Here is a 26,827-nt window from a genome sequence, read left to right as displayed (position 1 = left end):
GCAGAAATTTGCAAGAGTTTTTGGTGACATACCAAATCTCCTCAAACTCCTAATGAAGTAGAGCCACTGGCATGCCTTCTTCCTGATTGCATCAATGTGTTGGGCCCAAGATAGATCCTCTGAGATGTTGTCGCCCAGGAACTTGAAGCTGCTCACCCTTTGGAACGCCGATCCCTCAATGAAGACTGGTGTGTGTGTCTGGTTTAGAGGGATATGGGCCAAACGCAGGCAACTGGGACTAGCTTCAATGGGCATCTTGGTTGGTATGGACGAGTTGGGCCAAAGGGCCAGTTTCCATGCTGTATGACTTTATGACTGATAGCCAGCTGGATATTAACTCATGTGACTAAAAACTTGGCCAGAGAGGGAAGTGTTAAGGAGCCTTTTAAATAGAGGAGAGAGAGAGGCAGAGAGATTTGGGGAGAGAATCCCAGAGTTTGGTCGTCATGTTTGGAGAGTTTCTTCTTCAGATGTGACAACCTGAGGGAAACAGGTGGTCCTCCACAGACCTGAAACCATCATACTTATAGCAGAAAAACTCATTAGGTCAAATCCCTGAGGCGGCAGGTGAACACTTTACTTATTTACAACTCCTGACAGAAAGTGTATGCTTTGAAGCAGAAGGAGGTTCCTGTCCCCAGGTGCTGAGTTGGGTTGTTGATCACTGTGGAGCTACCAGCTTACCGCCCTGTTTTCCCTACTGACTGGTGATGAGGCGCACATCCAATGGGTGCCAATGATGCATACTTCTGCCTCGGTGTTATCCCGCGCTGCACCAGTGTCCCTCTACCACCCCTCACAGTTCAGCACCGCACGGTTCTGTCCTGCTGTAAGTTCTGCTCAGTCACTCCAAAGGTAAGCCTGCTGGGCTCAAAATTACTATTAAAAATTAACCCTGGCAAGTTACCATACGGGATGGGGGAGGGAGTCAGGCAAACGCACGCGGTGTGAGGAGGGGTGTTGTTCACTCCAGCCCAAGCAGTCTCTTCTGGCAGTAGGCTTGACATAGCTCCTCCAGCAATATGTCACAAAACATTACAGCACAGTGCAGGCCCTTCGGCCTACAATGTTGTGCCGACATTTTATCCTGCTCTAATATCTATCTATCCCTTCCCTCCCACATAACCCTCCATTTCTCTATCATTCATGTGGTTATCTAAGAGTCTCTTAAGTGTTCCTAATGTATCTTCCCCCACAACCTCCACAGGCAGTGTGTTCCACACACCCACCACTCTCTGTGTAAAAAACTTACCCCTGACATCCCCCTTATACCCTCCTCCAATCACCTTAAAATTGTGCCCTCTCGTGTTAGCCATTTTCGCCCTGGGAAAAAATCTGTCCACTTGATCTATGCCTCTTGTACACCTCTATCAAGTCACCTCTTATCCTCCTTCTCTCCAAAGAGAAAAGCTCCAGCTCACTCAACCTGTCCTGGAGTTCCTGCCTAACAGCATCATAATTCCTCCTCCCCCAATTAAATACTTTCCCACATCGTCTGCTCCTATCCCTTTCCAAGGCTACGGTAAAGGTCGAGGAGTTATGGTCACTGTCTCCAAAATGCTCTCCGACCGAGAGATCTGATGACATATTTTGCACAAGCCATTAGACCAGAGCTCTGTCTGTCCTCCTGGGTATCTGGTCTCGCAGCACCGAAGAAAGGAAACTTTATCTGCTTATTGCTGCTTGTGGGATCTTTCTGTTCACAATCGAGACAAGCCCTTGAATTGCAAAGGGATAGAAACCAGCACACCTAATGTGGATAAATGAGATTAGGATGGATGATTGCAATCAACGTGGACCTGGTGTCCTGTTTCTGTACCGTGTAACTTTATGAATGTATGACTTGGTGACAATTTGCCGACCTTATTTCCTACTCTGCTGCAGTGACCACACTCCGGGCAGTCCTCTGTGGGACAACAAGTGCTTTGAGATACCCTGAGGTGGCAAAGTTGACCACCCAAGTCTGATATTTTGGAACTGTGTACCCATTCTTAATTAGTCCTGTGGTCTCAGACTGATAGACTAGGATTGACTACGTCCCTTCGTAGTGCTTTACTTTTTAATGTGGTTTAAATAACTTGAGCATTTTCCGTTCTCCGTTCAAACAGACCTTCTATTCAGCACAATGTTAGACCAATGCTGCAAGTGGTTTACAACACACAACGCATCCTCTCTAACAAAACAGCTGAAAGGGAACTCCCACTGTATCCGAGGGAGCAGCTTCTCCACCTCAGTTTTGATCTGCAATGCCTCCTCAAAATTAGAGTCTGCCTCTACTTAAAGATAAGAGTACACACACACACACCAGCACAAACACACACCAACAGATGTACACACACCAACACATGTACACACACCAACACACACACCAACACACATACACACACCAACACACATACACACACCAACGCACGTACACACACCAACACACATACACACACCAAAACACACACATCAACACACATATACATATCCACACATGTACATACACCAACACACACACCAGCACACATACACACACCAACACACATACACACACCAACGCACGTACACACACCAACACACATACACACACTAAAACACACACATCAACACACATATACATATCCACACATGTACATACACCAACACACACACCAGCACACATACACACACCAACACATGTACACACACCAAAACCCACACACACCAACACTCATACACACACCAACACACGTACACACACATGTACCTGCTCTCTCATTCACTCTCTCATATCCACCTCACTCTCTCACACCGATACACACACTCATTCAGTCATTCTCGTACACTCACACACACACACACAGGTTCTCTTTTATTCACACTCACACACACACACTCTCACACGCTCTCTCAAACACACTCACACATCATTCATAATTCTCACACACTCATTCACGCACACTCACATACACACACATACACACACACTCACCCACATACACAGTAATGCATACACGCATGCTCACCCACACACACACATGCACAGACACACACACACCTCAGACACACACACCACACACACACATGCACAGACACACACACACACCTCAGACACACGCACGCAGGTGCGCACACACACACCACACACACACATGCACAGACACACACACACCTCAGACACACGCACGCAGGTGCGCACACACACACACCACACACACACAGACGCACACATGCACGCTCGCGCATGCACACACGCGCGCGCACACACACACACACACACACACACACACACACACACACACACACACAGAATTTTGCAATTCAGAGGAAAACAGGAAGTTCAGAGCTGATGTTATTTTTGTACCCAGGCCAGAAAGGCAGCTCCAGTTCCCAGCGAACTGCTACACCTCTAATTGCTGCCTGTGTCCAATTAATACCAAGGCCGCAGTGACTCCACTCAGGTTTACTCTGGGTAATGGGGAGAGATTAGAATCTCCGTTTGGTAACAGAAGAGTGAAGACGATCAGCCTTCCTTGTGACTTTCCATCAGGTTGCCTTGGATATGTGTTCCCAGAGCACAGGCAAGTTCCACCCTGACTGGTGACTAACTTTAGTAGAATTCCAGAAGAAAAATTGGCTCTGCACCCATAGCAAAATTGGGAGGTTTTTTTTCTACAGGGCAATAGTTGTACCCTTCAGCAAGATTTACATTGCAAATGTTACGGCAGGCATGAATGTATACAGCGTTTACTCAGCAGCAAGTCTGGAGCTTAAACAAAGGCTTGTATTTCAGTTAAAAAGTTCACAGTCGAGGTCAAAAGGTTATTCTGCTCATGTTCAGTGGTCAATGCTTGCTTCAGCTCACCGTGAATATGGAAAATAATATTTTGAGCTTATGGTTTCCTTCCTCTTCCTTTCATGCTACAAGGTCCTACAGAAATTCTTACTCATGCTGCTGAACTGGGGCTGATCTTACTCAGTTTCTTAAAGGGAAAGGAGTCAGAGGGATCTTTTGTTTTAAGGAGTGCCTAAGTATTCAAATGGATGTACACACCTTACCACACAGGAGCAGGCTGTTCCACTGCATTTATGTCACACACAAGTCTCCTCCCAACATTGTTCATCGCAATCTGATGAAGTAACCTTCCACTCCTTTCTCATTGTGTTTTATCAAACATTTCCTTGAGTGGATCTGCAATAATTACCTCATCAAGTTTTATCCATTCCGTGGATGGTGACATTTCTATTGAATTTGTTACTGAACATATCAACGGTATTAAATATCTCTGTGAGTGGCATTCTCACCTAAGAAAGCTGTGGGTTCAAGACTCCCTCCAAAAACTTAAGGATCAAAATCCAGGCTGATACATCAGTGCAGTACCGAGGGTATGCTGAATTGCCCGAGGTACATCTTTTGGATGAGATGATAAAACTGAGGTTCTGTGTGCCCTCTTGGGTAGATGTAAAGTATCCCATGGCACTGTTTTAAGTAAACCCCGGTGTCCTGACTGATATTCATTCCTCAGCTAATATCACAAAATCTATTTACAATAAAAGATCGTCATGATTTTCGCATTGCTGTATATGGGAAATCTTCAAGCAAAAATTAGCAGCCATTACCTGTTACAACAATGTCTACATTTCAAAAGTACTTCCTTTGTCTGTAAAGAATATTGGGATGTCCAGAGGTCAGACATGGGGCTCCATCAACAAAAGCCACAGTATTAGAGTCCCCATGTGTAAATTCGTAAATTGGTTTCTTATTGTCACATGTACCAAGGTACAGTGAAAAACTTTGTTTTGTATGCCATCCATTTCATCACACCAGTGCATTGAGGTAGTACAAGGGAAAACAATAACAGAATGCAGAATAAAGTGTCACAGCTACAGAGGGAGTGCAGTGCAGGCAGACAATAAGGTGCAAGGGCCATGACGAGGGAGATTGTAAGGTCAAGAGTCCATCTTATCGTAATAGGGAACCGTTCAATAACAGCGGGATAGAAGCTGTCCTTGAGCCTGGTGGTATGTGCTTTCAGGCTTTTGTATCTTCTGCCCGATGGGAGGGGGGAGAAGAGAGAATGTCTGGGGTGGGTGGGGTCTTTGATTATGCTGGCTGCTTTACAGAGTGTAGACACTTCTCGTGGGGTCTGTAACACCCAATCAAACCCATTCTTAATCTAAAAGATTTCCAGATTAATCACTCAGCCTTTGCTTGTCGAGAGAAAAGATCTCCACTTCTTCAGCCTTTCCAACTTTGATTAACACAATGGAAATTATGAAATTTCCATTTACAAAGTTCGTTGCATGATTGTGCCATGTCTATCTGTTATTAATTTCTTTGTCCATGTTTACATTGAAAGCTGAATGCAGTCTAGGCTGGGTGGCTAATGGGCAAAGTGATGCCACTTAGAGTTCAATAGATGTTTAGATGTTAATGGAATCAAGAAATATAGGGTTAGTGCAGGGAAGTGGCGCTGAGGTAAAAGACGGTTTTGCTGAATGGTGGAACAAACACAAGAGGCCAACTGGCCTCCTCCTGCTTCTGTTTATTATGTTCTAATGACAATCTGGAGGAGGTGATAGTGATATGTGTGGTTATAAATTTAAAGCCAGACGTGACCACAGCCGAACAGAAGCCAGGACAAACCTGAGCAGTTACGATCTTTTCCATCACTTAAATATTATTGTCTGGAAGACCCTGTCCTGTCCCTGGCATAGAGCATCCATCTTCCCAGCACTGTGGGGAAAAATACTTGCTAAAATAGCCTGTGCAGTTCAGAGAGACAAAGTACAGAGTCAAACTGTGTTCAGTTCTGGTTGCATCATTATAGGAAGGATGTGGAAGCTTTTGAATGGGTGTAGAGGAGATTTACCAGGATGCTGCCTGGATTGGAGAGCATGTCTTTTAAGGATAGGTTGAGTGAGCTGGGGCTTTTCTCTTTGGAGAAAAGGAGGATGAAAGGTGACTTGATATAGGTGTACAAGATGATAAGAGGCATAGACCTAGTGGACAGTCAGAGACTTTTTCCCAGGGCGACAATGGCTAACACACGGGGGCATAATTTTCAGGGAATTAGAGGAAAATATAAGGGGGATGTCAGGGGTAAGTTTTTTACACAGAGTGGTGGGTGCGTGGAACACACTGCTGGCAGAGGTTGTGGGAGCAGATACATGAAGGACATTTAAGAGACTCTTAGACATGTGAATTTTAGAGAAATGGGGTGCTATGTGGGAGGGAAAGTTCAGATAGATCTCAGAGCAGGATAAAATGTCGGCACAACATTGTGGGCCAAAGGGCTTGTACTGTGCTGTAATGTTCTCTGTTCTATGTTCTAAACCAGATTGGCCTTTTTGCCTTCAAGCCCAACCAGAAGCCAGTGCACAGAGGTGGGTCCTGTCAGGCTTGAGACGGGCGGTCAGGTTCAATGAGGAGGGGACAAAAGCTGAGAAAGAATGAACGTGGTTTGTGAACCCATTGCTGACCCCTCAGAAATCCAGTGATTCTTTGGAGCGTAGATGACTGGTTTGCTGTGACCCCGGTGGCCAATATAATGACATTTTTTCACTCCAATGCCAGTGACAGTCACGTGACTTCAGATCACTCCAGCAGAGGTTCAGGTGGCTGATAACACCAATGTTTGGATTGAAATTGGAATTGGTTTATTATTGTCACATAGAGTCATGGAGTTATACAGCACGACAGTGAAAAGCTTAGTCTTGCAAGCCATCCATGCAGATCATTTCAAAACATACCTCCATTGAGGGAAAAGCAATAACAGAATGCAGAATGTAGTGTTACAGTTACAGAGAGAATGCAGTGTAACAGCCATGATGAGGTTGATTGTGAGGTCAAGAGTTCATCTTTAGCACATAAGAGGTCCATTCAAGAGTCTTACAACAGTGGGATAGAAGCTGTCCTTGAGCCTGGTGGTGCGTGTTTTCAAGCTTTTGTATCTTCTGCCCGATGGACGGGGCTGGGGTGGGGCTGGTATGGGGGAGAAGAAGAGAGAGTGTCTGACCCGACGCCTGCACTGCAACGGTCTGATGGCAACTGAATGCAGATGGTGTTGCAGTAAAAAATGTGGCATCGGCCATCAGCTGCACCGTAGATGTGTTGAGAAGTGTGCAAAAGGAGCCCAGGGTGAAAAAGAAGGACTTCAAGCCCTGTGCAAAGTTCGTGCTATCTTGTGTTCATTCACAGGGTGTGTGCCTGACTGACAAGACCAGCATTTATGGCCCCTGAGAAGCTGATCACACCACAGTCCTTTATCGAGGCAGCATTGTGACAGTCAACCACATTTCTGAGGGTCTGAAGTCACACTCAGACCGCTCTGGGGTAAGGATAGCAGATTTCCTTCCTTCCCTGAAGTGCATTAATGAGCCAGATGTTTTTTTTTCAAATAACAATCCAGAAATTTCATGGTCCTTGGTACTTTTTTTGTCAAAGTTCCAGATTATTTAATTAACAGAATTTAAATTCTGCATTTGCCTTTGTGGGATTTGAACTGTATTTTCACTCAAGGCTCTTGGATTGCCAATGCAGTAGTTTAACCATTGTGCTACCATTTCATACGGATTCCTCCAAGCCCCTTGAAATTGAATTTAAGTTTTCTGGCAGGCTTCGCCTGCAAGAAGCATTCTGTTGTACACTCTCATCAACCTCAACTCAATGGTGATGCGGTCATGTGCTGCTGACTCACTGCTCCAGGGACTTGCGTTCAATCCTGACTTTGGATGCTGTCTGTGCAGAGTCTGCAAATTCTCCCCGTCACTGCACGTGTTTCTTCCAAGTCTCCGATTTCCTCCCACATCCCAAAGACGTGCTGGTAGCTTAATTGTCTGTTGTAAATTGCCACTGAGTTTAGGTTAACAGAAAGATGAATGCAAGGGGAGTTGATGGGTATGTGTGAGAGAATGGAACATGTGAACACAAGAAAATAGGAGCAAGAGTAGGCCACTCAGCCCCTCAAACCTGCCCCACCACTCAATACGATTATAGCTGATATATGTTGGCCTCAACTAAGATAAGATAAGATATCTTTATTAGTCACATGTACATGGAAACGCACAGTAAAATGCGTCTTTTGCATAGAGTGTTCTGGGGGCAGCCCGCAAGTGTCGCCGCGCTTCCAGTGCCAATATAGCACGCCCACAACTTCCTAACCCGTACGTCTTTGGAATGTGGGAGGAAACCGGAGCACCCGGAGGAAAGCCATGCAGACACGGGGAGAACGTACAAACTCCTTACAGACAGGGGCCGGAATTGAACCCGGGTCGCTGGCACTGTAATAACGTTAAACTAACCGCTACACTATCGTGCCTGCCCATAAAATACTTAACTGCCAGGAGTGGGATTTGAACCCATGCCTCTGGTGGAGACTGTGACCTGAACGCAGCACCTTGGACCGCTCGGCCTGTGCCAGTTCCCCATCACCTTTCATTCCTCGATCTTTCAGATATTTATCTCCACCTTAAATATATCTCACGATCCGGCCTCCACCATCCTCGGGGCCAGAGAGTTCCAAAGATTCGCCACCCTCTGGAAGAAGAAGCTTCTATGCACTTCAGTTTGAAATGACCGGCCCTGTATTTTGTAGCTACATCACCTTGTTGCTGACTCTCCCACTTGTGAAAACTTCTCAACGCCTACTGTGTGAAGCCCCCTCAGGATCTTATATGTTTGAATAAAGTCACTGCTCATTCTTCTAGCCTTCAAGGGACAGAGACACAAACTGTCTAAACTCTCTTGATAGGACAACCCTCTTTTCCCAGGAATTAGCCCTGTGATTGTCCTCTGGAACTGCCTCCAGTGCTAATATAGTGTAGCAGTTAGCGTAACGCTATTACAGCACCAGCGACCTGGGTTCAATTCCGGCCGCTGTCTGAAGGAGTTTGTACGTTCTCCCCGTGTCTGCATGGCTTTCCTCCGGGTGCTCCGGTTTCCTCCCACATTCCAAAGACGTACGGGTTAGGAAGTTGTGGGCACGCTATGTTGGCACCGGAAGCGCGGTGACACTTGCGGGCTGTCCCCAGAACACTCTAAGCAAAAGGTGCATTTCACTGTGTGTTTCAATGTACATGTAACTAATAAAGATATCTTAATATATCTATTTTTAGGTAAGGGGACCAAGACTGTGCACAGTCTTCCAGATGTGGCCTCACCAACACCCTGCACAACTGTAATAAAACCTCAGTATTATTAAACCCCACCCCTTCACAATAGAGGCCAACCATGTTGTTTGCCTTCTTAACTACTTGTTGGACCTGCCTGCTAACTTCTTATAATTCATACACTAGAACACCTAGATCCCTCTGAACTACTCTCATTTGCGGTGTCTCTCCACTTAATCCGCCTTTTGGTTCTTCTTACAGAGGTGCACGACCTCAACACTCCCGCATTAAACTCCATTTGGCAGGTTTTTCACCTAATCACTCAATCGATACCCTGTCACAGATAATTTGCAGGGGTTCCGGGGGGAATGAAGAGGTGGGGAATGGGACTAATCATCTGGCAGTTGGCATAGACCCAAAGGTCTGAATGGCCTTCTATTACATTGTTATAAGCATTGGGTAAAAATTATTGAATGATTCTTTTTTCTGTATGGATGGCTTGCAAAACAATGCTTTCCACTGTACCTCAGTACACGTGACAATAATAAACCAATTTACCAATTTTTAAAATTTGATTTGATATCTTTATTTGTCATATGTACATCAAAACACACAGTGAAATACCCCACACAGACACGTGGAAAACATACAAACTCCTTACAGACAGTGGCCGGAATTGAACCCGGGTCGCTGGTGCTGTAATAGTGTTATGCTAACTGCTACACGACTGTGCCTGCCCTAATCTGTACATACAGCATTCTTACCAGCAGAACTCATATGGGACCTTGCCCCACAGACTTCTGGCACCATCACTTTCTCATCTCTCTCCTGGTTGCACAGATACTTTACCAATACAATCATAATGTGCAAGTGTTAGTGTTGGTATTGGTATTGGAATTGGTTTATTATTGTCGCTTGTACTGAGGTACAGTGAAAAACTTGTCTTGCATACCGATCATACAGATTGATTCATTACACAGTGCATTGAGGTAGTACAGGGTAAAAACAATAGCAGAATACAGAGTAAAGTGTCAAAGCTACAGGGAAGTGCATTGCAGGTAGACAATAATGTGCAAGGTCACAACAAGGTAGATTGTGAGGTCAAGAGTCATCTCATCGAATAAGGGAACCGTTCTATAGTCTTATCACAGTGGGATAGAAGCTGTCCTTGAGCCTGGTGGTACGTGCCCTCAGGCTCTTCTGCCTGATGGGAGAGGGGAGAAGAGAGAATGACCCAGGTGGGTGATTATGCTGGCTGCTTCACCAAGGCAGCGAGAGGTACAGACAGAGTCCATGGAGGGGAGGCTGGTTTCCGTGATGTGCTGGGCTGTGTCCACAACTCTCTGCTGTTTCTTGCGATCCCGGGCAGAGCAGTTGCCGTACCAAGCTGTGTTGCATCCAGATAGGATGCTTTCTATGGTGCATTGATTAAAGTTGGTGAGTGTCAAAGGGGGCATGCCAAATTTCTTTAGCTTCCTGAGGAAGTAGAGGCACTGGTGAGCTTTCTTGGCCATGGCATCTACGTGATTTGATCAGGACAGGCTATTGGTGATGTTCATTCCTAGTAACTTGAAGCTCTCAGTCCTCTCAACCTCAGCACCATTGATGTAGACAGGTGCATGTGCACCACCCCCTTTCCTGAAGTCAATGACCAGCTCTTTTGTTTTGTTGACATTGAGGGAAAGGTTGTTATCATGACATCACGTCACGAAGCTCTGTATCTCCTTCCTGTACTCCAGCTCATCGTTATTTGAGATACAGCCCACTATGGTGGTATCATCTGCAAACTTGTAAATAGAGTTAGAGAAGAATCTGTCCACGCACTGACACCCATATTAGTCAACCCTGTGTCCTTCAGTTCCACCAGATGTTAAAAGCCTTGTATTGGTATTGATATTGGTATTGGTTTATTATTGTCACTTGTACTGAGGTACAGTGAAAAACTTGTCTTGCTTACCGTTCAGACAGATCAATTCATTACACAGTGAAGATACGCTGAGTTAGTACAAAGTGCAATGAGGTAGTACAGGGTAAAAACAATAACAGAATAAAGTGTCACAGCTACAGGGAAGTGCAGTGCAGGTAGACAATAAGGTGCAAGGTCACAACAAGTTAGATTGTGTACTAGCTGCAGGTACTCTTCCTGCCGTGAACATCAGCCGTCCTCCACCAGCCATGTCGCATCTGACAGGCAAATGCACAAAGAAAACAGGCAATAAGGTAAAGTACAAGGGTGAGTAATGGACTTTAGTGTGCAGTGTCTCCCTGTGTGCAGACCTGGCACAGAATTTAAGAAGATAGCAGAGAGACCGACTCAGTATCTGAGCTTGTATTAAAGGACAAGGATGCGGATGTGTTTGAGGCAGGTTCCTAGGTCCCAAGTCTGACAAGTCCTCCATCCAGGCCTCCAATGCAAGATCAAAAATCCTTGGATCCCTCTCTTTTCTGTGTTCTTCAATTTCCCGGGTCAGATTCACTTCTTGCACAACTGTCAACACCTGCTACAAGCTGACTTTAAGCAGTACAGGGTACTTTTAATTGGTCACAGCCACTCACAATATTGGGCCTACCGCTGATGCTAATGAACAGTGCAGTTCTCAATGGCTGGACATTATAATGTACAGGCAACAGTAAGTTCAAATTGCAATCCACGGGTGCAGGTTAATGACACATTGAGATCATTTTCGGGGCTATTGAATTTGCTCCCCAGTGTATTTGGCCAGTAGTTAACAACGGTGAATTGTGGTACTCATTTCCTGCTCATTTTCTTAATGTTATTTGCATGGACTCATTTAATTTAGATTGAATTTGAATTAAATAACACTACCTAAATTATGCAGATGGGTTTTATTCAAATTCAAGCCAAATTTAGAACCTGCTGCTTTGCCAAGTTTGTCATTTCCCGGAATGAATCCCACATTTTTCTAACTGCCCTGATGGAAATTGGATTTGAAATTTTCCACTACAATCAGAGTGCATCCAAGAGAGTGAGAATCATGACTTCTGAACTTGCTGCCACTCCTCAAAAGCCTTGCCAGTGATGTCCGACCCATTAATAAATGAATTAAAAAACGTCTTGTCTTTTTAACCCCCTCCTCTCCCCTCCCCATGAAAGAGAATGAGCCACTTGATTTTCTAATTCCCACTGAAGGAGAAACGAAGTCCAGGCACTGTAAGCACTTGCCTCCCCCAGGTTACATAGTGGTGCTAATACAGCAACGCACGTACTGTTAATGAATTTCTCTAAAAGTTTCTTCTGAACCTTTACCCTCGACCTCTGCAAATCACAAGATCACAAGACAAAGAAGCAGAAGTAGGCCATTCAGCCCATCGAGTCTGCTCCACCACTTCACCATGAGCTAAACTATTCTCCCATCTAGCCCCAATTCCCAGCTGTTTCCCCATATCCCTTGATACCCTGACTAATTAGATACCTATCAATCTCCGCCTTAAACACCCCCAATGATCGGGCCTCCACAGCTGTACATGGCAACAAATTCCATAAATCCACGATCCTCTGGCTAAAGAAATTTCTCCACGTCTCTGTTCTAAATGGGTACCCTCTAATTCTAAGACTGTGCCCTCTTGTCCTGGACTCACCCACCATGGGAAACAACTTAGCCACATCTACTCTGTCCAGTCCTTTCAACGTTCGAAATGTTTTTATGAGGTCCCTTCTCATTCTTCTGAACTCCAATGAATTAAGCAAATTTTCAACACTTACACTGCCGGCTGGCTCCATAATTGCAGCATTAATTTGGGTCTTGAAAGAAAATCTGCAATGTTTATTAATTAGAGGCATGTGTCAAATAAGGACAACTTTGCAGGCATTTTGATTTGCACTGATCGGATAGAAGGCAGGAAGTGGTACCAGCAGGGAGGAACAAGATCTTTAAGACAACCTGGGCCCACGTTCTTCTGAATTGTCACCATGAGCTCAGTGCCACTACAGAGGTTGAGAGGTTGGGCTTCTTTCATGGGACATTGTGAAACTGATCTCTGGATATTTGTCAGATCAGATTAAGATCAGATCAGATTAGTTTATTGTCATATGCACCAGGGTGAAATGAAATTCCTTGCTCGTGTGAAGCTAACAGAGTAAACAATATATGTGGTAATAATACAGACAACAATTTAAACAGCCAAGTACACCAAACAACAGAATGATGCACAGAGCTGCATAACAGTGAAAAGATGGTGGTGCAATCTGAAGCAGTGCAAAAAAGAAATGCTAAAATGTCAACAACAGAATAACCACTCCTGGAAACAAGTGAGCACCAGTGACAATGAAGGACATTTCCAAGTCAGAATGGCTTGGAGGGGGACCTGTTGATGGTGGTGTTCCATGTGCCTGCTGCTCTTGTCCTTACTGGTTGTAAAGGTCCAGGACTGGGAGATGCTGTCAGAGTAGCTGAGACAAGTAACTGCGATGTATTGTCCCACATACTGAGGGACACAGTGCGCTGGCGATGTAGGGAGCATTAGCGAGGTGAATGGATAGCCAGTCAAGTGGCCAGCTTTATCCTTGATGGCGCTGAGCTTTTTAAGGGTTGATGAAGCTGCACTTATTCAGACCAGTGCAAGTGACCAAAGGTACATTGTCCCCCCATTCACAACCTACTTTGAAGAAAAGTAATTTGTAGCGTGGTCCCAGTGATTTCACCCCCCCCCCCCCCGATGTATTCCTAATTTCATGCACGGCATCAGGAGTGGAGTGTGCCTGTCAGAGAAAGGAGCTATGAGGAAACGGTGGAACATCCTTATCATCTTTTTCTGTCACCATTTGGTGTGGCTGATCAGATGCTGCTGGTGATGGTGTTAGCTGAAGGAGAAACGTTGCTCAGGAGGGCAGGCACGGTAGTGTAGTGGTTAGCGCAACACTATTACAGCGCCAGCGACCTGTATTCAATTCCCGCCGCTGTCTGTAAGGAGTTTGTATGTTCTCCTCGTGTCTGCGTGGGTTTCCTCTGGGTGCTCCGGTTGCCTCCCACGTTCCAAAGATGTACAGGTGAGGAAGTTGTGGGCATGCTATGTTGGCGCCTGAAGCATGGCGACACTTGCGGGCTGCCCCCAGAACACTCTACGCAAAAGATGCATTTCACTGTGTGTGACTAATAAAGATATCTTATCTTAATTTAACACAAGGGAGCTTCCCTGCCCTTTTGTGAGCAGACAAGATAAGATAAGATAAGATTTCTTTATTAGTCACATGTACATCGAAACATACAGTGAAATGCATCTTTTGCATAGAGTGCCCTGGGGGCAGCCCGCAAGTGTCATCACGCTTCCGGCGCCAACATAGCATGCCCACAACTTTCTAACCCATACGTCTTTGGAATGTGGGAGGAAACCGGAGCATCTGGAATATTCTGTCCGAAAGGGTAGTGGACGTAGATCTAACCTTCAAATTCAAAAGAGAATTAGATGGTGAAGAAATAAAACTGCATGGTTATTGGGAAGGAGGCAGCCAGTGGGACTGACTACACTCTTCACTTTCTTTTCTTATCAGGTTCCATAATCTACAGCCCTTTCACATCTCCACATCACCTCCCAGTCTCTGTCGGTATCTCCACCTTTCCCTCCCCCAGCTGACTCCATCTTCCTATCACCCCCTCCTCACCTGGATCCACCTATTGCTTGCCAGCCCTTGCCCCGCCCCTCCCCTCTTTACACTGGCTACCTCCCCTCTACTCTTTCAGTCCAGATGAAGGGGTTTAACCCGAAATGTCGGCTGTCCATTTCCCTCCATAGATGCTGCCTGACTCGCTGAGTTCCTCCAGCAGCTCATTTATTTTTTGCTCCAGATTCCAGCATCTGCATTCTTTTGTGTCTTCAATAGAATTGTTCTTGCAGAGGGATAGCATGGTCTGTATGGGCAGAATAACCTCCTTCCATGCTGCAACCATGCTGATTTATCGAACACTGCCTGGGGATCCTTAATGTCCAGCCAAACCTTTAGACTCAAGCTGAGCTCCATGTCTCATTTGGAGGGAGTGTTTCAGCATGGTATATAAATGACTGCCAGGATCAGAAGGCCTGGACTTCACTGAATTGATAATTAGTTGATTATTGTCACATGTACCAAGGTTTTGTATGCCATCGATACAGATCAGTTCAATACATCGAGGTAGTACAAGGGAAAACAATAACGAAATGCAGAATATAGTGTTACAGTTACAGAGACAGTGCAGTGCAGGCAGACAATAAGGTGCAAGGCCGTACGAGGTAGATTGTGAGGTCAAGAGTCCATCTTATCGTCCCAGAGTTCTGTTCAATAGTCTTATAACAGCGGGATACAAGCTGTCCTTGTATCTGGTGGTGTGAAGCCGCTGCTCTTGGGGTTCATACCTATCAGTATCACTTCAACTTCAGCAAATCATTTTGCAATAATCGTCATCAAAAATATGCAAAGGAATGTAGATGGCAACACAGAAGCAAGAAAACTGCAGACAACATCGAGGACTCAGGACTATTCAACGGGGAAATTCTCGCACTAACCAGGGCTCTCTGGAATTCCCTCCCTTGATATCTCTGTCTCTCTGGCTCCCTTTCTTTTTGGGGAATCTGCTACAATATCAAAATACACAATAACAACATTTAAACAATCTACAATAGGTTGGACAGGTACATGGATAAGAACAGATTAGAGGGACGGCATCAGCTCAGATGGGTGTCTTGGACAACATCCTTTTTTCTTGCACTATTTATTTATTTTTGTAATTTAGAGTAATTTTATGTCTTTGTACTGTACTGCTGCTGCAAAACAACAAATGTCACATCATATAAGTCAGTGATAATAAATCTGATTGTGATTGTGATTCTGAGTTGGGCCGAAGGGCCTGTTTCCATGATGTATGACTCTATGACTGATCACTGATGGCACAGTGGCCCATCAGTTTGTGCTGCTGCCTCACAGCTCCAGAGACCTGGGTTCGAGCCTAACCTCGGGTGCTGTCTGCGTGGAGTTTGCACGTTCTCTTCGTGACTGTCTGGGTTTCCTCCAGAGGCTCCAGTTTACTTAGACGTGCGGGTTAGCAGGTTAATTGGCCACTGTGAATTACCCCAAGGTGGGCAGCGAGGAGTTGACGGGCATTTGAGAGAGAATAGGTTACAGGGAAGTACATGAGGGAATGGGATTGATGGGATTGCTCTCAGATCCGACATACAATTGATGGGATGAATGGCCTCCTTCTATGAATGTGTTTGCTTAATGAACTACCGTGGATGCTGATGTTTGGCTGATTATACTTTCACATGGTACCCTGGGACATTTTTCCAGTGCCATATCAGTGTATAACATTAGTGTGTAAGTCTGTGTCTGTGATTCACTTTAAATAAACCAGAAATTGTCTTGTGATTGGGATAGAAAGCCCTGGACTAAACAGAAAGGTGAAAGTGGGCAATGTCATTTTGTATTTATGACTTGCATTAGCAATTAACCTCCACAACAGCAGATGCTCTTCACAAATTTATTTCCCACTATGCTTTGCTGAGTGACATTTGGACTGAACATATGGAGATGCATTTGGAAAGAGTCACCAAAGCAAGCACACAAGCTCTTCATAATAGATTGCAGAACCCAGTCCCAGAGAAATACCAGAACAGTATCATTGCAAGATAATGCCAGTACCGATTTGATGATTGCAGTTAATGTGAAAAGGCCCTGCTCCTTACAGAGCTATCATTGTGAAGAGGGTGGGGAATGGGCACACTGCATCAGGAATCAGTAACAGATTATTTAAATCGCTGAACCCGGCATCCAGAGACCTGAACTCATGATCCAGATTTGTGGGATCGAATCCCACGACAGCAGTTGGTAATTCAAATAAAAATAAATCTGGAGTTTAAAGCTAGTTTCAATTAAAAAAAGCTACTGGATTTCTGGAAATTTGCTGTCCTTAAAGTCAAAGTCAAGTTTATTGTCATATGCACAAGTACATGTATGCACAGGTACAATGAAAAACTTGCTTGCAGCACAGAGCATCATATAAACAGTGTTCACAAGAAAAACATAAATTAAACACAATTTTTATAAGGAAGAACACAATTAGAACAAAAGAATGTCCATTTTAATGCAAAGTGATCAAAGTGGTCATAATGTTGCTAAACTCTAACAATTAGCATTTGCCAGTTGGTTCAAGAACCGAATGGTTGAAGAGAAGTAGCTGTTCCTGAACCTGGTGGTGTGGGACTTCAGGCTTCTATACCTCCTGCCCGACGGTAGCTGTGAGAAGATGGCATGGCCCGGATGGTGGGGATCTTTGATGATGGATGTTGCCTTCTTGAGGAATTGGGGGCTGGGTGGGGGCCTGAATCTCACAGCCTGAAAGGGTGGTGGAGGCAGAGACCCTCATCTCAGTAAAAAATGGCTGGATTGGTACTTGAAGACCCATGACCTGCAGGGTTAGGGATCAAGTGCTGGAAGGTGGGATATCAACCAACAAATTACTCCATGACACTCTGATCCCTTAATCAGTTCAGCCAGTATGTTACTCCAGCCTCATCGACGTGGTTGTTTTTAATTGCAGTGTAAATGGGTGCTTGATGGTCAGCACGGATACGATGGGCCGAAGGGGCTGTTTCTGCGCCGTATGTCTTGGTGACTCCCTTGCCTCCTCAGCGCAGTGCAGTTAGAGGTGGACCATGAATGCTAACATTGCTGGTGACATCTACGTTCCATGAATGAACAAATATAAGCCATATGTTTCTGAAACTAACCTGATCCGCTGAGCACAAGGTCATCAATGGGACAACTGCCCCACCGCGTCAGGTTTGCATGAGATGACATCATTCCCCATGCAACGGTCCAAGGAGCTTTAGAACATAGAACATAGAACAGTACAGCACAGAACAGGACCTTCGGCCCACAATGTTGTACCGACATAGCTAATCCCTCCTACCTACAGAATGCCCATATTCCTCCATTTTCCTCTCATTCATGAGCCCATCCAAGCCCCTCTTAAAAGCCCCCAGTGAATTTGCCTCCACCACCCAATCAGACAACACATTCCAGGCATCCACCACTCTCTCAGTAAAAAAATGTACCCCTCATGTCTCTTCTGAACCTACCCCCCTCACCTTAAATGCATGCCCTCTGGTATTGGATGGTTCAATAATGGGAAAAAGATATTGCTTGTCCACCCTAGCTATGCCCCTCATAATTTTATACACTTCCAATAGATCACCCCTCAGCCTCCACCGCTCCAGAGAAAAGACCCCAAGTTTGTCCAGCCTCTCCTGATAGCACATGCCCTCTAATCCAGGCGGCAGCCTAGTAAACCTCCTCTGCACCCTCTCTAAAGCCTCAACATCCTTCTTATAGTGAGGTGACCAGAATTGCACACAATACTCTAAATGCGGCCTAACCAGAATTCTATAGAGATGCAATATCTTTGTAGACACAATATCCTAGCCATTACTAATGATGAGCAATCTGGGACAAATTGATCTTCCCAATACACTGCCAAATTGAAACCCCTAGCAAATGTCCCTTTCTTATCTTCCAACCTTTGGGCACCACACCCCAACCCCCAACACCCTTCCCCAATTTCTGACCTCGGAAATCGCTCTCCTGATCCTGCAGTCTGCCGAGGCCCCAGTTAGAGGCCTCAATCTCCAGTTCTCCCTGAACCCCAGCATCACAACGCGGGACTTATCTCCCTCTGTCCCCGCTCACATAGCCACAGGACACGGGTGATCGAGCCAATGGTCACCGGCTATCCTAACCCAGCACTCCAACTAAACCCAGCCTGGAATCAGACAACAGGTGGCAGATTTTGCATTACCAAATTTGGAATGTCCAGTCAGTCACTTCCCATAAAAACTGGAACTCTTTTTATTCATCACCCCATCAATAATACAAGGAGAGGCTGGACAAAATAGGGTTGTTTTCCCTGGAGCAACGGAGGCTGAGGGGAGACCTGATAGAAGTCGATAAACTATGAGAGGCATAGATAAGATAAGATAAGATAAGATAAGATAAGATAAGATAAGATAAGATAAGATAAGATAAGATAAGATAAGATAAGATAAGATAAGATTTCTTTATTAGTCACACGTACATCGAAACACACAGTGAAATACAGCTTTTTTGCATAGAGTGTTCTGGGGGCAGCCCGCAAGTGTTGCCATGCTTCTGGCGCCAACATAGCATGCCCACAACTTCCTAACCAGTACGTTTTTGGAATGTGGGAGGAAACTGGAGCACCCGGAGGAAACCCACGCAGACATGGGGAGAACATACAAACTCCTTACAGACAGCGGCTGGAATCGAAAACGGGTCGCTGGTGCTGTAATAGCGTTACGCTAACCGCTACACTACCATGCCTGTAGATAGGGTAGACAGCCAGTATCTTTCTTCCCAGGGTCAAAATGTCTAATACTAGAGGACATGCATTTACGGTGAGAGGGGGAAAGTTCAAAGGAGATGTGTGAGGCAGGTTTTCTTTTACACAGAGAATGGTGGGTGCCTTGAACGTGCTGCCAGGGGTGGTGGTGGAGGCAGATACAATAGAGGTGTTTAAGAGGCTCTTAGATAGGCACGTGAATGTGCAGAGAATGGAGAGATATGGACTGTGTGCAGGCAGAAGGGATTAGTTTAATTAGACATCATTAGCTTAATTAGTTCAACACAACATCGTGGGCCAAAGGGCCTGTTCCTGTGCTGTACTGTTCTATGCTCTATGTTCTAGGTTGGAACATCTTCTTATATCAGTTTCTGCACTGTGACAAAATTGTTAAAAGGTGGAGCATTTTGTCCCAGTGGTCTGTGAGTTTGATGAACTCCCAAGTAACTACAGTGGCCATTATAAGCAACCTTCTTTTATCAGTGACCTATGGCACACAAGTTCACTGAGCCTGAGTACCACTTGGACTTCCAAGTGGTGCAGACACCCCCCGTTCGAAGTCAAAAACTGGGAGGTTTCATCGTGATCCCGAAAAGTCTCATGTACAATCAATGGTGGTGGTTCCCTGTGTAAATGCCGGAATCTCCAGTCTGCAGCGTCTCAGGGCAATTGTACTTCAGGACTGGCTGTACTTAGCAAAGCACGTGGATAATCTGCTTTAGCAGGGAAGCAGTATATAATGATTGCAGAACACAGTGCTCTTTATTCTAATCATTGTGCAGTTATGTCACTGCTGCATCATTATATTACAGTCCTTGCTAAGTGCCTTTGATCAGAATGTTGGAAAGGTCAGAGAACAGGCACCTTCTGACCATCTTGCTTGCTGAATAGTTACTCCCTGCACAGGTGGAGGACTCAAAACAGGGCTGCCTTCCCTCCCAGCCAATGATATGCAAGGAGCGAAAGAAAAGTCATGTTAGGAGTTCTCTAGAAGGGCAGACCTCTCTGTGCACCGCAACAAATAGTAGCCCAAAGCTAATTGGTGGAAGGATTAGAGAGGAGCAGAGAAAATACAAGTAGCACAGGAGCGCAGCAAGGAGAGTCCCTGCCTCACAGCGCCAGAGACCGGGTTCGATCCTGACCTCGGGTACTGTCTGTGTGGAGTTTGCACTTTCTCCCTGTGACTGCATGGGTTTCCTCCAGGTGCTCCAATTTCTTCCCACATCCAAAAGATGCGCTGTTTAGATTGTATTAGATTAGACTAGATTTGTTTATTGTTGTAGGTTAGCAGGTTAAATGGCTACTGTAAATTGTCCCTGGTGTGTCGGTGAGTGGTAGAATTTGGAGGAGACTTGAAGAGAATGTGGAGAGATTGGGAAAAAAAGGATTAATTTAGGATTACCGTAAATGGGTGGTTGGTAGTCAGCATGGACTCAATGGGCTGAAGGGCCTGTTTCCACATTTTATCTCTCTGTGACTCTCTCTGTTATTTTTCTCAATGAATGGTGGTGATCAGGAAGAATTAGATGGAGGGCTAATTAAAATGGAGACAGTTAAAAAGTACCAGGGTGAGCATTCAAAGAGCCATAACCTGCAGGTCTATGGACCAAGATATGAGGAGTAGGATCAGCCTAAAATTCCTTTGGCTCACATGGACATGACAGATGGAATGGCTTCCTTCTGTGTTGTTAACTTCTATGAAAACTTTCCCCTGCTTCTGAATTCGATACAAGGTTCTTGTTCTCTGTCCTTGGGAGGTGTTGTCCCATGCAAGGTTCTGAGAGTCCATGACTGTAACCGTTCACTGATGCTAATCTACAGGTGGGATACCGAGGCCTCGTCTACTGACTGAGTAATGGTCCATTAGGGTGAAGAAACACTCCAAATCTGAACGGATGTTGAGTTGTAGTTTATCAATGTTTTTTAGAAACACCACTACCTGTCTCGAGATTGGGAGTTTGTTTTCTTGAATATGTTTCTTCTAAACTGAGCATTACTTAGAAAGATTTCAGTTCCATGGAAAAGTATATGTTCAACTCTTTAATGGTACCATAAAGTCTTAACTGTGATTACAAATTTTGGTGGCTCATAAACAGCCATAGGCTTAAATATTTTTTATTTATTCAAACCCTTTCCACCTTACTTAAAGATTATTCTTTTGATTTCCATTTATTTCAATTACTTTTTAAAAACTTCTCTCCTTATCATTCCCCCCTTTGAGTAAGCTTGTGTCATGTAGTGGTACTTTCATCTTATATCGAAAAGGTTGTAATATCGAGTCCCACTCTAGTGACAGAGGATCAAGGTTGACACTCCAGCTAGCCTAAGAATTGGAAGCATCATCTTCCAGATGTGAGAAAGAAAAAAAACTGCTGGAGGAATCAGAGGGTCGAGCAACATCTGATGTAGGGTCTCAATCCAAAACGTCAACTATCCCTTTACCTCCACAAATGCTGCTCGATCCACAGAGTTCCTCCGGCAGTTTGATTTTTGCTCCAGACTACAGCATCTGCAGTCTCTTGTATCTCCATCTTCCAGGTGTGGTTAAACTCAGAACCATACTATCTGCTTCAGTAGTTTAGATAAATGGTGAAGTTCCCTTGGGAAACAGAGCACATGTTAGTGTAGCAGTTAGCATAACACTATTACAGTGTCAGTGACCTGGGTTCAATTCCGGCTGCTGTCTGTAAAGAGTCTCCCTGTGTCTGCGTGGGTTTCCTCCGGGTGCTCCAGTTTCCTCCCACATTCTAAAGACGTACGGGTTAGGAAGTTGTGGGCATGCTATGTTGGCGCCGGAAGCGTGGTGACACTTGTGGGCTGCCCCCAGAATATTCTCCGCAAAAGATGCATTTCACTGTGTGTTTCAATGTACACGTGACTAATAAAGATATCTTATCTTATCTTAGTAAGCCCAGTACCCTGACTAACACCCCTCCCTCAAGCAAAAGCATGGCCATTCGTTTCTTTGCTCTTTGTGCCATGCTTCTGTGTGTGAAACGGCCTACTGTTATTGGCCAACGGAAGCTGTCATGAGGTGGCACGTTAAACATTTCTTCCTTCGTTCATCCCACTGCTGAAGGTGCTAATTCTTCCTGGGTTGCTGTGTAAGTGCCTGAGAGCTTCCTGCGCAGGCTCACCTTCTCATGGGAGCCCAGGCAGTGACCATTGTTGGCATTCATCATACCCAAGGTCTAACCTGATTCTAGTTTGACATCGACACACTGTGCGTCACTGCATGCCCGGCCTGTGATCCTTTCTGTAACTCTGCAGCTCACGCCCTGGTTCTGATGCTATGTGCCTGTGATCCTGCGCACATATGTACTTGTGCATGTGACAATAAACTCAACTTTGACTTTATGATCAGCCAGCTCAATGCAACCTAACTATCTGGCCAAGATCTTCCTCAACTGCATTGCACAGGGCAATACCGTTAAACTTTTGAAAATCCTTCTGTTTAATGTATATGGCATATTGTTCCCATAACAGTTGCAGGCAGTGTCTGCATCTCTCCAACAAAATGGCATCACATACTATTTACAGTAATGGCGACTGGCTATTTGGTCCATTAGATCTATGCCAATGTTTATGCTCCATGTGAGCCTCTTCCTACACTCCTGCATCTATTTATCCTTCCATTCCTTTCTCTCTTATACGTTAATCAAAAACACCAGCCTCCCCTCCTTGGACTCTGTCTTTACCTCTCGTTGTCTTGGTGAAGCAGCCAGCATAATCAAAGACCCCACCCACCCGGGTCATTCTCCCTTCTCTCCTCTCCCATCAGGTAGAAGATACAGGAGCCTGAGGGCACGTACCACCAGGCTCAAGGACAGCTTCCTACTGTGATAAGACTATTGGACGGTTCCTTTATACAATGAGATGGACTATGACCTCACGATCTACCTTGTTGTGACCTTGCACCTTATTGCACTGCACTTTCTCTGTAGCTGTGACACTTTACTCTGTACTGTTATTGTTTTTACCTGTACTACATCAATGCACTCTGTACTAACTCAATGTAACTGCACTGTGTAATGAATTGACCTGTACGATCAATTTGTAAGACAAGCTTTTCACTGTACCTCGGTACAAGTGACAATAATAAACCAATACCAATACCAATACTAATTAACCTTCCCTTCTATCTAGAATATTCATCTCATCTGGTCCGTGCAGTAGAGAGGTTCCACATTCTATTCACTCTCTGGCTAAGAGGGCTGTTCTGGATTCTCTGTCTGTGATGTGGGAAATTGTACAAAGCTAATTTATATGACTTTACAATTCAAGATGTGTGTGCAAATTGTGGACATATCTAAACAGCCAGAATTACTCCTCTAATTTTGGCTGGGTACTTCAACTTATAAGATAAGATATTTATTTATTAGTCACATGTACATTGAAACACAGAGTGAAATGCGTCTTCCTGCGTTATTGAGAATGTGCTGGGGGCAGCCCACAAGTGTCGCCACTCTTCCGGCACCAACATAGCACGCCCACGACTCCTAACCCGTACGTCTTTGGAATGTGGGAGGAAACCGGAGCACCCAAAGGAAACCCATGCAGTCACAAGGAGAATGTACAAACTTCTTACAGACAGCAGCAGGAGTTGAACCCGGGTCGCTGGCACTGTAATAGCGTTATACTAATCGCTTCACTCATCACCTTGCCTAAATCCTAAATTCTGGAATTCTTCCCTCATCCACTCCTTCCTCCTTCTAAAATACTCCTACCTCATTAACCAAGCTTTTTTGTCACCAGCTTTACCATATAAATCATGGTCAACTTGAGTTTGTAAAGGCCTTTTTGACCTGTTTTGGGGTGTTTCGCCACATTAGAGCACTATCTAAATGCAGGTTGTTATTATTCTCAGTTGCAACGTGTGCAAAATTATGCACGATCCCAACAGGAAGAGACACCACAAGGAAATGAGACTGGGAGAGTTGAATCACAGTCTGTCCACAAAGAGTTAATGAGCACCTGACTGTACATCCCTGCAGCTAACAGTAAACAGCAGTACAGCAGCAGAATTCTGTTAGTAGCCTAGCACTTTGTAAAATATGATAACTGCAAGTTAGTTAATTTTTATAGTGGTCGTAATTTTGTAGAACACATGTTTTATAATCTTTGTGTAATACGTAAACTGGTGTCTGCAACACATTGAATGGTTCCATGAAGTGAAGGCATGTGTGTGTGTTCTATTCCAGGTTCCTCCTCTACTGCTGCTCCAGCAGATACAGCAGAGCCAAGATGTCCTCGTTCTCCGTCAGGGGAAGGAGTCTGGAGAAAAGCGACGGAGGTGTGAACCTTCTCTGGCTGGCTGCTCAGAATCCAACAGCAGCTTCATCGAGCAGAATGGAGGCAAACAAGAGCCTGGGCCTGGACTTGTACGTCTGAGCAGAACTTCAGGGGCAAGGCCAAGAGCCAAGGACACCTGCCTCCCGACCCCTGCTGCAAACGGAAACAGACTGACTCTTGGTGACTCCATTCGCTTTTGGGTTGGGAAGAGAACTCTGCTACCAGCATCATGTTGGGGGGGGGGGGAGGGGGCGGCAGTGGTGGGGGGGGGGGCGGGGTTGGTGGAAGTAGTTGTGCAGAAGCTGACTGTACAGACAAGGCTTCAGTCCAGCCAGTTCAATAGCTGCAGTGTTTTCCAGGGGAAGCATACACCAGGGGGAGAAAAACATATTGGAGAACAAGAACACAGCAGCTGCGCAAGACTTGTTGGACAGCCACGGCTGCCACACTTATGAAAAATAGGGAACCTGCCCAAACTTGTTCATCTGTACTTGCAGGGTAATTATCACTGAAAGGGCCAAAGGAAATGCTGAAGGGCAAAATTGCAATAACACAAGAAAGCAGGAGGCTGCTGAACTCGAATTAAGTTGAACTGCACTTCTAGGCTTGGTGAGGTTTTGCAGTAAGTCTCTCAGTTAACTGTTTCTTCACTTCTGAAGAGTTCCAGTAGCACATTTGCACTCCAGTAGCCTGTGAACTGTACCAAGGCAGTGCGGCTGTGATTGAATCTAATGAATGCACTTTTTGTAAAATAAAATATATGTGACTTTGTAACTTTTAAATAGCATGAAAGAAGCACTTTTCAGGTGACGATGACTTCCTTCCTGTCAGCTCTGCGCTCACACTACATAAAGGGTTAAAAGGAAAATACATCCTGTGCTGTTTTGCTTTTCTTTCCTCATGTCTCAAAAGTGAGGCTGTGCATTTGAAGCAAGATAGCCCTGCATGCCAGATGGGCACTTTCATGTCTGTACGAGTGTTGGATTATTTCATTTCCTGCACAGGGGCCTCCAAATGCTAGCGCTGAATGCCACTGGAGAAACACAGAGAAGCAACGAGGGAAGCTTGCTAAAGCAGGGACTTGAGCTAATCGGGGTTAGACTGCAGGAAGAGGAGCCACAGGTGTCTTCCTAATGACTCTCACGGCAGTAGAAGGATATATTTCACCATCCCATATATCTCAGTAATTGGTATACACTTCAGTTAACCTTTACTGCTGGTTTAATACTTGCACATGATAAGGACTTTGTACCAAATGCTTGCATGATTCTTAATGAGAGTATTGGTAAATTTGTTTCTTTTCTCAAAGTAAAAGCAGCCCACTGTAAGGATTTTGGATGGACCTATGAACTTAACTGGGTTCTTGAGGAAGCTAGAGACAGCTATAGGAAGCTTTGCATAGTCAGAATCTTTTTCCCAAATGCTGGAGGACATGCATTTAAGGTGAGAGGGGGAAAGTTTGAAAGAGATGTATGGGGCAATTTTTCACACAGAGAGTGGTGGATGCCTGGAATGGACTGCCAGTGGTGGTGGTAGAAGCAGATACAATAGAGGCATTTAAGAGGCTTTTAGATTGACATATGAATATGCAGGGAATGGAGGGATATGGATTATATACAGGCAGAAGATACTTAATAGAACATAGAACAGTACAGCACAGAACAGGCCCTTCAACCCACAATGTTGTGCCGACATAGCTATTCCCTCCAGCCTACAGAATGCCCATATCTCTCTATTTTCCTCTCATTCATGTGCCCATCCAAGCCCTTCTTGAAAGCCCCCAATGAGTTTGCCTCCACCACCCTATCAGGTAACGCATTCCAGGCATCCACCACTCACTCAGTAAAAAACATACCCCTCATGTCTGTTCTGAACCTACCCCCTCACACCATAAATGCATAAATTTAGTTTAATTTGGCATCATATTTCTTGCAGACATTGTGGGCTGAAGGGCCCGTGCCTGTGTTGTACAGTTCTATGGAATGGAATCTCTTATAGATGTGATTCCAGTTGATCTACCATATGCATGTAGAAGTCCATGGTTTTGTTTTGTTTTGTTTTGTTGATCATGATATCAAAATAATATCAGTAGCATAGTGGTTATGTTACTGGGT

The 26,827-nt window shown here is 45.0% G+C and overlaps 1 protein-coding gene across 1 annotated transcript in view; it reads left to right on the top strand.

The window, feature by feature from the left end:
- The window catches only part of LOC127568523 (uncharacterized), a 251,819-nt gene extending 226,887 nt beyond the window's left edge, over nucleotides 1–24,932 (top strand). Inside the window, exon 7 of the mRNA XM_052012382.1 lies at nucleotides 24,623–24,932. Coding sequence (XP_051868342.1) covers nucleotides 24,623–24,812 — 190 coding nt within the window. The 3' untranslated portion in view covers nucleotides 24,813–24,932. The remainder of the gene's footprint in view (nucleotides 1–24,622) is intronic.
- Nucleotides 24,933–26,827: the final 1,895 nt, after the last annotated feature.

The sequence above is a fragment of the Pristis pectinata genome, chromosome 3 (genome assembly GCF_009764475.1).
Source record: "Pristis pectinata isolate sPriPec2 chromosome 3, sPriPec2.1.pri, whole genome shotgun sequence".
Lineage (NCBI taxonomy): Eukaryota > Metazoa > Chordata > Chondrichthyes > Rhinopristiformes > Pristidae > Pristis > Pristis pectinata.
Note: the sequence above shows the minus strand (reverse complement) of the source record. Positions and strands in the feature narration are given on the sequence as shown.